The sequence below is a fragment of the Paramormyrops kingsleyae genome, chromosome 8 (genome assembly GCF_048594095.1).
Source record: "Paramormyrops kingsleyae isolate MSU_618 chromosome 8, PKINGS_0.4, whole genome shotgun sequence".
Lineage (NCBI taxonomy): Eukaryota > Metazoa > Chordata > Actinopteri > Osteoglossiformes > Mormyridae > Paramormyrops > Paramormyrops kingsleyae.
Genome location: NC_132804.1, coordinates 14,497,454 through 14,509,898, shown reverse-complemented (window position 1 = coordinate 14,509,898; position 12,445 = coordinate 14,497,454). Strand labels below are relative to the sequence as shown.

General features: G+C 41.1%; 1 protein-coding gene across 4 annotated transcripts; it reads right to left on the bottom strand.

The window, feature by feature from the left end:
• Positions 1-778: 778 nt before the first annotated feature.
• Positions 779-11,758, bottom strand: LOC111839857 (transmembrane 9 superfamily member 4-like). Of its 4 annotated transcripts, none has more exons than XM_023804137.2 (18): positions 11,572-11,758; positions 10,718-10,825; positions 9,944-10,043; positions 9,472-9,640; positions 8,771-8,918; positions 8,071-8,149; positions 6,876-6,988; positions 5,854-5,965; positions 5,646-5,713; positions 5,174-5,324; positions 4,988-5,069; positions 4,115-4,190; positions 3,705-3,788; positions 3,299-3,474; positions 2,630-2,693; positions 2,389-2,508; positions 2,202-2,291; positions 779-1,595 (listed from the first exon to the last, which is right to left on the bottom strand). In XM_023804137.2, exons 1-18 carry the CDS (start codon positions 11,584-11,586, stop codon positions 1,446-1,448), a joined length of 1,905 nt encoding a protein of 634 aa, XP_023659905.2. In that variant the 5' UTR covers positions 11,587-11,758; the 3' UTR covers positions 779-1,445. The 4 variants fall into 4 exon arrangements, with proteins under 4 accessions (XP_023659905.2, XP_023659904.2, XP_023659902.2 ...); XM_023804136.2 differs by lacking the exon at positions 11,572-11,758 and adding an exon at positions 11,190-11,552 and having other exon boundaries at positions 781-1,595; positions 8,071-8,194; XM_023804134.2 differs by having other exon boundaries at positions 782-1,595; positions 8,071-8,194.
• Positions 11,759-12,445: the final 687 nt, after the last annotated feature.

The following is a 12,445-nucleotide window of genomic DNA, read 5'->3' as shown; positions in this document are numbered from 1 at the left end:
ACTGGACACGGGGGACTGTAAAATCAGCAGTCGTAATTAAAAGTCAATGGGGGGGACATTGTTATTATACCTTTGAGTAACACACTGCCCCACAATTGTTTAGGAAAATTTGTGAATTGATTAGCCAACACAAACATATCAATGAATATGTACGTAAAGTCTGATTATATTTGAATATATTTCCAGGAAGACTGCAGATGTGTCAGACCTTTAAAAATGATAGCTACTTTCCCCCAGATTCAGGCAATATTCTGCAATGATTGAAGAGTAAGTCATATAAAGTCTAGAAATAGAAGAGACTAGAATGAAAACTGCAATGCACAGAATGCACCAGGAAGTGGTTGCGGTGCCCTCTATGATTCTCAGGTGCATGGATTCTCAATTTTCTACACTAGCTCTGCTGCTTCTCAGTCTATACCTTGATTTAGGAAAATGGTTCCAGTTCCTGAATTCAGCATAAGTGATGACTACAGACATAAAGAAATGAAGAAAATCCATTAGAAGCTGAAGGTAGTAATAATGGAACACACAGATCAACGCCATCAGTTAGTGTTTATAGGTTATCATGCAGCGAAATTTGCCTAAAAATTGATCAACTTGCATCCTAAAAGCGGCTTTGGAGGTAGCAGGCACTACAGATCACTATTTCTTTTTGTGGAACCTCTTAAGGTGATGACACATGGCAACCTTTTGAGCAAAGTCGTCGGGCAATTGCCAACCAGGTGAGACAAAGGGCAACTCACCTGGATCTGGATGATCACGAAATTGCTCACTGCTGATCAGTTGTTTTTGCATTGAAATTTGTAACCGAATATCAATGGTAAAGTGCCAAAGCAACATTGCTCAAAAAACTGTCCTGTGTATCGTCACCCTGAGTCTCATACCTATGGAAGCTCTCCTTTCCACACCAGCACAATGGCAGGAAATACATAACTGACTTATGGGTGCCATCAGTTTATTCAGCATAGAACCATAATCATGCAGGATGAAATAACAAAAAAAAAAATCAGATCTGAATAAAACATAAAAAAGCATAATTATTCATGCATGTTCCCTCAAATTGGTATCAGAGAAAATTTGTGTAGAATACCAGCATTATGTATAAAACAAAATTCCGAAAGTATAGTTGATAGTGTAAGTATAGTATAGTTGTCAATTAAACAGTACTCCATTTCAACCAGCACCCAGTCTCCACCCACTCTGACTCCTGCTCTGAAAAGTGACTCAAATCATCTGAAAAGGCTTGATGCAATTGTCTGGGTTACAGTGGCTGTCCTTTATATACTTTTTTTTGTCATTTATTCCCTTAGAGGCCACTAGGGGTCTCTCTTCTTACCAATCTTTCATCCACTGAGCATCAATCCACTGTTTACTTGCTTTAAAGAACAACAAAAAAAACACATTAGAATTCCCAAAGGAAATAAGTATGAACAACAGATGATTGCTCAGTCAATCTTGACAGCGGCATAAATCTTGTGTATGAACGCGTATGCTGCATAAAAGCCGACTGTGCCCGTCAGGAGCCAGAAGGAGAGGACCATGAGGGCCGAGTAGCCGAAGTAGAGCAGCGAGGGGATGACGTCCACAATGTCCAGCTGCGGGAGCCATACAGATAAACACACAGTCAGGTCTTCATTGTAGAAAGGCCAAGCAAAGATGTAACAGAGTAATCAGCACTTTAGATGATAAATAAAGTAAAACAGAAGTGAAGAACCATGGTTTTGTGTTGAGGGGCACTAAACATGCCCAATATAAATATGGAAGTTTAGTCATAAACATTCCCAGCTACCCATTAGATGTCACTTAATTCTGCCCAGCTCAACTATTAGTAAAAATATATATATATATATATATAGTATAAAATCCCCAACAAAAGGTTGCTTTTCATTTAGGCCTGTCTGTGATGATGTAAACACTCATTTCTTTACCCTAGAGTCCCTAAACCAATCCACCTACCAGTCCACTCATTTGGGACTTGCTGAATATCATCACTGCACAAACTGGTTTTGCTCATATTTATTTTCATTGCCTTTCACCCATTTTCACCTCAAAGTCTAATATGTAAATATTAGACATTCTGCATATGGGGAATAGGGGCGTCCTTCGGATATTAGCGAGAGCATGATGAAGTGTGCCTCTATGGGAATAGTGTAAGACAGAGGCTCCCTACGTTACAGATAGTACTCTTACGTGTGCCCTACCTTGTTGAAAAAGTAGAAAATGGCATACAGGAGCATGTAGAAGGCAGAGCCCCCCGATACAATGAAGGATCTCCACCACCAGTGGTAGTCCTACGGAAACACAGCATTGACGTTTTAGCATGAGTAACTGCTCCCCCTCACCATTTTATATGCTCAGGAGAAGCCACCACAATTTTCCTTCACTTACCTCAGCACATAGCTGGAAGTAGACCATAACTATACTGATCTGAGAACAGGACATGACCAGGATGATGAATACCAGGAACAGGAACCCAAACAAGTAGTAGAATTGATTCTTCCATATGGCCTGTGGAAGGGGAGAGAGTGCAACCACATATCCATCAAATACTCCTAGAAGGAACAAATATCTTATTCCACTAAAGCTTCTGACAGGGCAGTAGGCTGTATGGAGCCTACTGACTACTCACACTGAAGATGAAGAAGAGTTCAATGAACATTCCACCGAAAGGAAGAATTCCAGCCATCAGGATCCTAACAAAGAAACAGTAACTGATGAGAAGACACTGGATAATTTAGTAATTTAGATGTTACTATGAGCTACCACATCATGAGGGAAGGAGATTTCATTTTGACATCCTTTGATGGAGGTTTTGACCTAGAGCTATTACTTAATGCAGGCTTCTTAGTGATCTTCTCTCAACATTCCAGCAGATGAGGCCCACTTTGTCCAGTGAAGGACTTTCTAAGGCCACACATGCAGATATAAACACGCGGCAGAGACAAACTCATATACACTCTCTAAGAGTGGCCAGAGGAAAAGACAAGAGAATTTAAAGCTGCAGTAGTGATGGACAGATGAAGCTTTATCAACCATTTGCTGTATTTTTTGACCCCACTGGATGATGCGCTTGGTTTGCTTTGGAGGAATGCTTTGAGCCCAATTATGAACCAAGACCACCATCTAGTGGGATCAGAAATTTCAGCAAATGGTTCATGAAGCTTCATTTGCCCATCACTAAGCTGCAGCCTTGCATGTTGAGGTTCTCCTGCTGAATTGGTCTTGACAGGACAGATGCCACAGAGACAGACGTGGTGTGATCACGGATGAAGGGATTCACCTTGGGCTGGCCACTTACCCCACAAAATTGTTCATGTACCAGTGTTGTTTGGGGATCTGGCGACGGATCTGATTGGTATACACAGGGTTTTCATAGGGCTGTTTGCGGAAACCCAGGAAGTAGCCGATACATACCAAGGGCATGGAAATGCCAAACCACATGCAGAGCAACGCGCCCATGGTGGAGAAGGGGACCTAGGGATTGAGAAGGGGGAACCAATCAGTGTATTCATATTTCCCCAGGGGAAAACCTTCCTAATTCCCCCTAATTTTTAATCATAACAGGTTATTGTGCTCGTACACTTGATTATTGGATGTGTGTTTGTGTGCGTCTGTTCCTCGTGAGAGTTTATGCATGTGCATGTGTGTGTTAGAATGTCAAGGAATGTTTGTGACCTTCTGACCCCAGACTGTTACTTATTTACCGCTCCTGACGAGTGCTTCCCCCAAATAAAGAAGTTGAGAAAGAAGCAAATTCCAAAAAACACAGCAGGGAAGAGAGTTGCTGTCTGTAGGGGAAACATACATACTCATTCATCTACATATGCATATAGTCAGTAAACTAAAAATGAGCCATTGAGTGGTAAAGCTTAAAAGATTTAAATATACTGCCTACAAAGCCTGCTGTCTGCTTGCTTTAGAAACAAATGTGCTACAGAAATACTCTTATTATCATAATCTAAATACCATGATGACAGGATATACTGAACCTATGAATCTGGCCGATGTAAAGAAGCAACAACACAACTACATACAAAACACCATACTGTCCTTTAACTTGGAAAAGCCAACCTCTGTGCAGCCGACCCCTAACAGTAAGATCGGCAGCACTCACACAGAACGCTCCTTTCAACCACTTCTTTCCTCTCACAGAGTGGTACAATCTTCCTGCAAAATATCCGCCGAAAACACTGTAGAGAGAAATCAGATCTTCAACAATTCAGACACGATCTACTAGACTAGACTCAAAATCTCCTACCACTCTGCAGAAACCCCCCACACCATCAGACACATGATGGACACTGTGTAGACTTGAGACCTTCTTTCATATTGCAAAGAGACATCATATAGTCAACACCCTCTACCATAGTGTATATACTTTCAGCAGCCATACCACCTGCAGTTCAGACCATCTGAAGCTTTGTAGGTTTGGGCCTGGCCAGTACTTGGATTAGAGACAAACTGGGAAAAGCTTGGTTGCTACTGGAAGAGGTGTTGGTGTGGCCAATAGGTTAGCCCATGCTGCGGTCTGTGTGGATCCCAGTGCAGGGATGAGGACACTTTGGTGTTAAAATGGCACTGCCTTTCAGATGAGATCTAAAACCACAGTCCTGATCCTCTGAGGTCATAACAGATCTCTGGCCATCTTTCAAAAAAGTAGGGCTGCTACCCTGATATCTTGGCTAAAATTGCCCACTGTGGCCCTTTCAAATCTGGCCTCCTAATCCCATCTCTAAATCTGATTAGTAAATTCTCTCCTGCCCCTTCACCACCTTAGCACACAGGTGGGTGCTACTCAGTGGTGGTGGTTGAAGTGGCTCCCCATTAGTTCTGTAAAGTATCTTTAAAAGTATAAATGTAACATTTGTTCAGATTCGCATGCAACATTTTCTTTCATACTGCAGAAAGAGACCAGGACTCAACAGCACCTATTAGACTCTCCACGAGCACATAGCACAGAGTCCCCTAACATACCGCAGGTACGTACCCCATACACATGAAGAGGAAGCAGGCTGTGGTCATCAGAGCTCCTCGACTGGAAGGAGAAAGCATTCCCAGCATGGCCATGACTGCATTGACAAGAAACACACAATGCAAGTTCCAGTGCTGCACGTTTATATCAAGCAATCAAACAGCAGAAGACAGGTTGCATGTTGTAGAGGGAGCCACTCACATATGACAATGAGGATCATACAGAAGAGCTGTACACCGGAGCCCAGCAGTGAACTGAGAATCATGGGATATCGAGGGGGGCGGAACACATCACCATGGATGTTCTTCCAGCCAGACTCTTCCATAGTCTCCTCCTGGCAGATCACAGGGCACTGTGGTAAAATCATACTTTGATTTGAGATCAATTTACATTCCCTCAAACTGTCTTCTAAATATCATTGACTAAAAGCACTGATTTCGCCAAACCAAGGCTCCATGGGCTATTGTACCACGTTATACCTAAAAGTAAAAAAGAAAACCCATTGCAACCAATTTAGAGAAGCCCAGGAGAACAAAGCAGTGCTTTTTTGTTTTCAGGAGAAACTGCAGCAAAATTGCATGATTATATTATAATTATATTTGAATAACAAGATACATCGTAGTGATTTTCATTAATGAAGACCAGCAAACACAAGACCTCTTGTGTTTCTTACCAAGTCATACTTGTTGTACGTTGCAATGTCCATCTTAAGGATCCTGATCATGATCATGCTAAGAACAGCTGCACGCAATAGGAGGAGACAGTCAGACACTGTGAGCGAGCTGTGACTCTCATTTTAAGAAACAGACCATGACATAATTGTACAGTTTCCTGCATGTGACTATCAGTGCATTCTGGGAAATAAGCTCTCCAAGTTTTACCAGAGAGTAAGAGGACGACCACCAAGGAGTTGATAATTGAAAACCAGTGGATCTGCACGTCACTCATGGTCAGGTAGGTGTCCCAACGTGAGGCCCACTTTACTTGGCTCTCCTGCAAGGGGTGGAAAGGAGGTCAAAGTAGATCCTTTGTCTAATGCATATTTTATCATTTTTATTATGCATACGCACAACTTTCCTGACATTATTCGGGTTAAATAGCTTGGGTAGTACTACAACTGCAGTGCCCCACGCATGTGAATACAGCCATATTAAACAGGATTTGTTTTCACCTGGAGACGTAATCTAATCAAAGTAAATACTGATGAGATCCACAATTTTAATCAGTCCGAATCCGTCAGTTATTTCAAGTGTCCAGATTAAAAGTTCAGGAGCGAATTACCTCTCCTCTGTGTTTCAGAAAACACGGACCCCGTTCAGTAAAACTCTCAGTAAGGAGGTCATTTAAATAAGAGTTTTTTGTAAGGCGGAAACAGCATTTATGCAAAAAAAATGTGACCTTGAATGGGTACTGAGCTATTCACATGAATGTCTGGTGGCCTACATTTACAGCCTCTTCTGCATCAAGGTTTTCAGTAGGTGCCACCAGCAAATACGTGGGAGCATTTACCATGACACAGGTAAGCCTTGTTACACTCAAATTTACTTTCCATGAGTCTCACCATTCACTGAGAACCGCAGGTGAAAAACGAAACATATGGGCAAGGAAAGAAAATATCAGCTGTGTGAAAGTGGGATACATTTTAGTTACACGTCAGTGAGATCTTCATATGTCAGTAGTGCTGTACAGAAGAAAATCATCATCAGGTCATGCGGTATCATCATTTCTATGCAAGCAGAATTTAATATAAAAAGTATATAATTTAATAACAAAAAATTCAGAACTTTTACTGCTCTGATCATAGTATTTATATTTTTTGTCTTTTTGTTGTGGTTTGAAGGGACATGACGTTCGTAAAACTGCGTAATTGACATTTGATGGCAGGGTTCGTGTTTGAGCTTACCTTCCAGTGAACAGAGTAAGAGAAGATGACATCGTTCTCCTTCTTGGGCTCAATCTCCAGGGGCAGTGAGACTCCAGGAGGGCTACAGTCACCCCAGTCATCAGGCTTCAAATCTTCAGGGAGGTTGGAAGCCGTTCACCCAACCGGTCATCAGCAGCAATCATCAGTCATCAAATAATGAGCTCAGCAGTCACCAATCATATAAAAGACTGACCAATGAATTACGAGCACCCAGAGAAGGCTCTTCCCTAGAAGTCATATAATTTTTTCATTGAGGTGTTCTACCAGAAAAAGCACTATGGGTAATTTAGAGGTACCAATTCGTCTAACTGCATATTTTAGGATTTTAGGAGCAAACTCACTGAGCACCAGAAAAACAGGTAAACATACAAATAGAAATCAAGCCCATAAAACTGGAGGTGTGAGGCAACAGTGTTAACTGCTAAGCCACCGCGGCTGTGTGACATTGTAAATATCACCAAGACAAACAGTAAGCCACTTTACAGCTTAATAAGTATTTCATGTGAGATGATGAGTATGCTGGGAAAAGGATGCTAAGGATAGAGCTGTCAGGCAAGAGGAAAAGGTCTAAGAGGCAGTTCATGGATGTGGTGAGAGAGGACATGAAGGTGGTTGGTGTGGAAGAAGAAAATGCAGAGGACAGGAAGAAATAGAAACAGATGATCCACTGTGCCGACCCTTAACTGCAGCAGCCAGAGGAAGAAGTAAGCAATTTATCTCTAGACTGACATGTGTACTGTGGTAACTGTCCCAAAATCAATGCCCCTTGATGTGTACAATCTATATTTTTCATATTTTATGTTCATTGTGAGAAGTGCTTTTGAGGTGAAGTAATCGAAATCTAGTTAATAGACTAATTAATTTAGCTAATGCCTCTAAACCTGGTTGTTGTTGATGCATAATTTTTGTGCCATAAAGTTAGAGCACATCACCATCCAACCTGTTTTCCAGGTTGACATGATAGGTGTACTGTAGCAAGATGCTTAACACAACAACTACTTTTCACAATCAGATCTATTTCAGCTTCCAGAACCCAAAAAAAATAGCTACCACACACTACATACAAGGTGTCATGAATCTAATTTCATTTCAGGCAGCTAAGTGATGATCGGTTCAGAAACAGATGCTTTGCTGATATCATGGCCCTTACTACACAACAATGATCATCCAGTACCTTCTAATCTCACGCTCCGTGGCACCACTTCGAAGCGCACAACCCGGAAGCTTGGCTCCTCATTCTCCTCTACTTCCTCCTTGTGGTAATATATGATGAAAGACAGGTGGTTGTGCAGGTAGAACTGGGGTGGAGGGAAACCAAACGACAGTGGCACTCTTGCACCAACAAGGACATTTGTCTCATGCTCAGCACTTTGCTCGTTTTACAATTCAGGCGATTAATACTCATCCTCAAAAAATTTTGCAAAAATACCAGGATGACATGACACAAACAAGAAAAAAAAACCGTCAGACTTCAGCTATCTTCTGTAATTGAATTATTTCCCTTATTTAGACTTTCTTAGCGTAATAGGATGAGTTAATAATAATAGACACTTTTATTGATCCCTATAGAGAAATTGTTTTTTTTTCCACCTCCCTCAACTTGCTCATTGTAGAGTAAGCTGTCTGTGAAGGGCAGCCACTTGTTGGGGCACCCAGGGAGCTGGGGGTTAAGGACCTTGCTTAGGGACCTACAGAGGTGCTGAGGCTGGGTTTAAACCAGTAACCTTCTGATTACAGGCACACAGGCTTAGCCCACTGAGCCACACACTGCCCCCATGCTGCTGTTAAATGTATACCTAGGCTGGCTAGGCTAATAAAAGTGCAATGGTGTAAGTAGGATCACTCTATACCATTGGGTGAATAGGCTGATGTACCTTATTGTTGTCCACAAAGCCCAGTCTGTAGCCATGCTCAAACTGCACATCCTCCTGCTCCTCCTTCTCCTTCGGCTCCTCTGTGTCCCTGGGCCCTCCAACCGGTAAGAACTCCAAACGGGTAGCCACAGGAAGGTTATCTGCAATCCTATGCATAGGGCTTCTGTTATGTCTATCCAACAGCATTGACACAAACAGGAACTGCCCATGGACTGTCTCATGCCTTGTCCACACGTACACGGGTATTTTTTAAAACGTACCTTTTTCTATACATCTTGGGCTTTTGTCCACACGTAAACGGCTTCTTAGGTTTTGCAAAACTCCACCCAGGGTGAAGATTTTAAGAAACTCCGTTTTCAGTGTTGACATGTACACAGGGAAAACAGAGTTTTTGGCTCGAAATGCCACCTGTTGGTTTGGCATGCTCTTGACAGTGCATTTTAGCGGTTTCATGTGGACGGAAATATTTTAGAAGACAATGTTCATGTGGACGGGGATTTTCTTTAAAACCCCATTTTAAAAAATACCTGTGTACGTGTGGACGAGGCATCAGATAGGGGTTCAGAGTTTTCAATAGTGAGCTGGTTGAGTGATTAACAGATTTGGGGTAGCAACCTAATTTGCATAAATCAACATAAACACTTATAGACTGACAGATTTGTAGGAATACACCATGATCTGATTGGTGGAGAGAGACTCACAGGTGCACATAATACTCTTCTAGGATTCGCTGAGCCACAAGTCTGCTTTCCTTCTCACTGAGCCTCATTGGCTTGTTGGGCTTCATGCACAAAACCTTACAGCTGTATTCCTCGCTCATCAGAGCCTTGTAGGGTGTGTTAACAATGCGGTCTCCACGCAGCACCTCTCCTGTGCAGTACAAACACACAGGATACACTTCAACTGCAAGCAATTTTACTTGAAAGTATAACAGAGGGCTCAGATTGCTGTAGCCATACAAGATACAGATCAAAATCACAGCCACATATTCATACACATAAACAGTATCTTTAACCTGTATATCAACCCTCCGATAACTACAGGAGGTTTCGTATGTTCTGGCAAGTCTGACTTCACTGTAGAATTCCTCTGGATTACATTCATTTCATGGAATGGAGGTAGACTCTTCTCCTATTGGTCCAACATATCTCCATGGGGACTGGGATGGCGTACCCAGGTTCTCGGCATTGTAGACCACCTTTTCTGGCTGGCAGAATGGCAGTGAGTAGTACTCGTAGGGCAGCTGAGTATGAGAGCTGGTCAACTTCACAGCCTGAATACAGAATAGCTTGCTTATCAACATGGTAAAATGGGTTTTCACATACTGCATGTTGCTCTCTAAGAGAGATACAGGCACACATTTATATACAGGTGAGAGCAAACTTCAGGCTCAGGGTGCAGCTTTAGCCAGTGCCCAGTGCTCCTGGGGCAAATGGGCACAGATGCCTAACCCTCTCAGCTACACATAAGAGTGAACGACATTAAATGTGTGGTCGTAGGCAGAGTGCCTACACTCATGTGTTATACCTACTTCCCATCTATAACATTTTAATCATCTAGATCAGTGTTTCCCAGTTCAGTCCTTGGGGACCCACAGACAGTCCATGTTTTTGCTCCCGGTAGGAGGGAGCAAAAATGTGTACTGTCTGGCAGGGTGCTTCAATGGAGCAAAAACTTGCACTGTCCAGCAGTAAGCTATGAAGGAACAATAATGTGGACTGACTGTGGGTCCCCAAGGACTGGATTGGGAAACATTGATTTAGATGATAATTTTATGCATAAGTTTAGAGGGAAAATAAAAGAATAAAAGTAGCTTTTTGCTTTTCTCAGAAATATGTTTTCATTTTGCTGTGAACTCAGAAAAATAAAATAAAAACAGCTGCTGCGTAACTTGAACCTATGATTAGTTTATCAACTAATGAGAAGGTGTGGAAGGTCACCGCCTACTTTGATTTCCACCAAGCTGTACTTCTGGTAGTTGATGGGAGCGACTCCAGGCACATAGAAGGTCTGAATGCTGTGGACCATAGAGAGCAACAGGACAGCACGCCATGCCTAGAAAGGAAAATGCACACTCAGACAGCCTGGTGTGTGTGTGTGTATGTGTGTGTGTGTATATATATATATATATATAGAGAGAGAGAGCAGACCAAGACGCATATAGACACGGTTGTAAAAATTCAAGCATGTACATGGAATACAGAGAAACGGATGGCATAGAAAGCTCACATTCTCAGACCACAGCACCTTCCACATTTTCTCTATATTTTCTATTCCTTAGTCCGTCTACAGTTTAGAGATCAGTGACATGTAAAGCGACCCACCATACGTTTGTATAGGATTAGGTGGTTAAAGGAGTAACGTCAAAAATCTAGCAATGAGACAACAGACAAAACAACGCAAAAAAGTTTTTTCTCACTTATCGTATTGATCGTGTTTAGAGCTGTGGATGGATGCGGCGCCCCGATATCGGCATACGTTGACCGAAATGTACGTATGCAGGGATTCAAACTCACAACAATGCAGGTGGAGAAAGACAGGGTTGGATGCAGTAATTATATGATTAAAAACCAGATCGTTATCAAGTTAGAAGGCTATTTAGTCTTATTTAATAATAGGTGACCAATTCTACAAGAAACAGATTGCAGCAGACAAGAATCATTAAACATCTAAGCACTGTTACCTGAGTACTAACCGGCAAAGCCAACTTGCTCATATTTCAGCACATTATTGGTATTATAGCATGCCTTAAAAGACAAAATGGAAAGAAAAACACCCCTCCCTTTCTCAGACACACTCACCAGTGGCGCCGTCATCCTAAATACGTATATTTCCACAAGTCGTATTACAAGTTTCTTTCTCAAGTTGTGAATGTATTTGCCCTTTAGTTGACGCCTGGCTGACGCCTTTGAATTTGAAAACAAAACAAAACAAAAAAAAACTGATATCCTATATTGTTATGTCGCTGACATGATAAAACGATTCACCGATAAAGTGTAACTAGCAGCATAATGCCCGTATTACCTGGAGTCATTGAAATATGTGCATAAAATATTTTAGGGAAAATAAACTAATTTCAGCAGTAAGTTAATTACGCGATTTAAAACGATGATCAGCCCCCCCTTAGCAAAAAGTAGTTTATTCAAGTGTACTACGAGTATACTTATTTTATACTAAAACTGAGGCAGTATACTTGAAGTTTACCTTTTTATATACATTTTATATACTTAAGAATAGTATAGTGAAGAAAAGTAAGTATAAAGAAAAGTCTAAGACTAAGTGCATTAATACTTACACTTATACTTTAATACTAAAGCTTATGCTTATACTTTAGTATACTTTACTTCTCAACATTCTGTCTTGTGATTTTGTAAATACATTATAGTCTATAACAACGAGTGAACCAGTAAAATATAAAAAAAAATATTAGTTTTAGTAATTCTAAGTTCATAAATTTATACTTCAAGTGTACTTCAATAAACTAAAATGTGCACTAGAAGTATATAGGCTACCTAGTATACTAGTAGTATATTGAGTGTACTTGTATGCTTGAAAGTATACTTTTGTCAAATTAAAATGTCCTTATAAAGTATACCTAAAGTATACTTTTATAAACTTAGAAATGTTCCAATTTAGTCCGAAGAAGTATTAAATTTGTATACTTTCTAGTACAAG

Coding starts and splice junctions, on each gene's coding strand:
- LOC111839857 (XM_023804134.2), bottom strand. Junction 9,641..9,943: donor CTACAATGCCGAGAACCTGG/GTACGCCATCCC, acceptor TGTACTGCACAG/GAGAGGTGCTGCGTGGAGAC. Junction 8,195..8,770: donor GCTTTGTGGACAACAATAAG/GTACATCAGCCT, acceptor CCTCCACCCCAG/TTCTACCTGCACAACCACCT.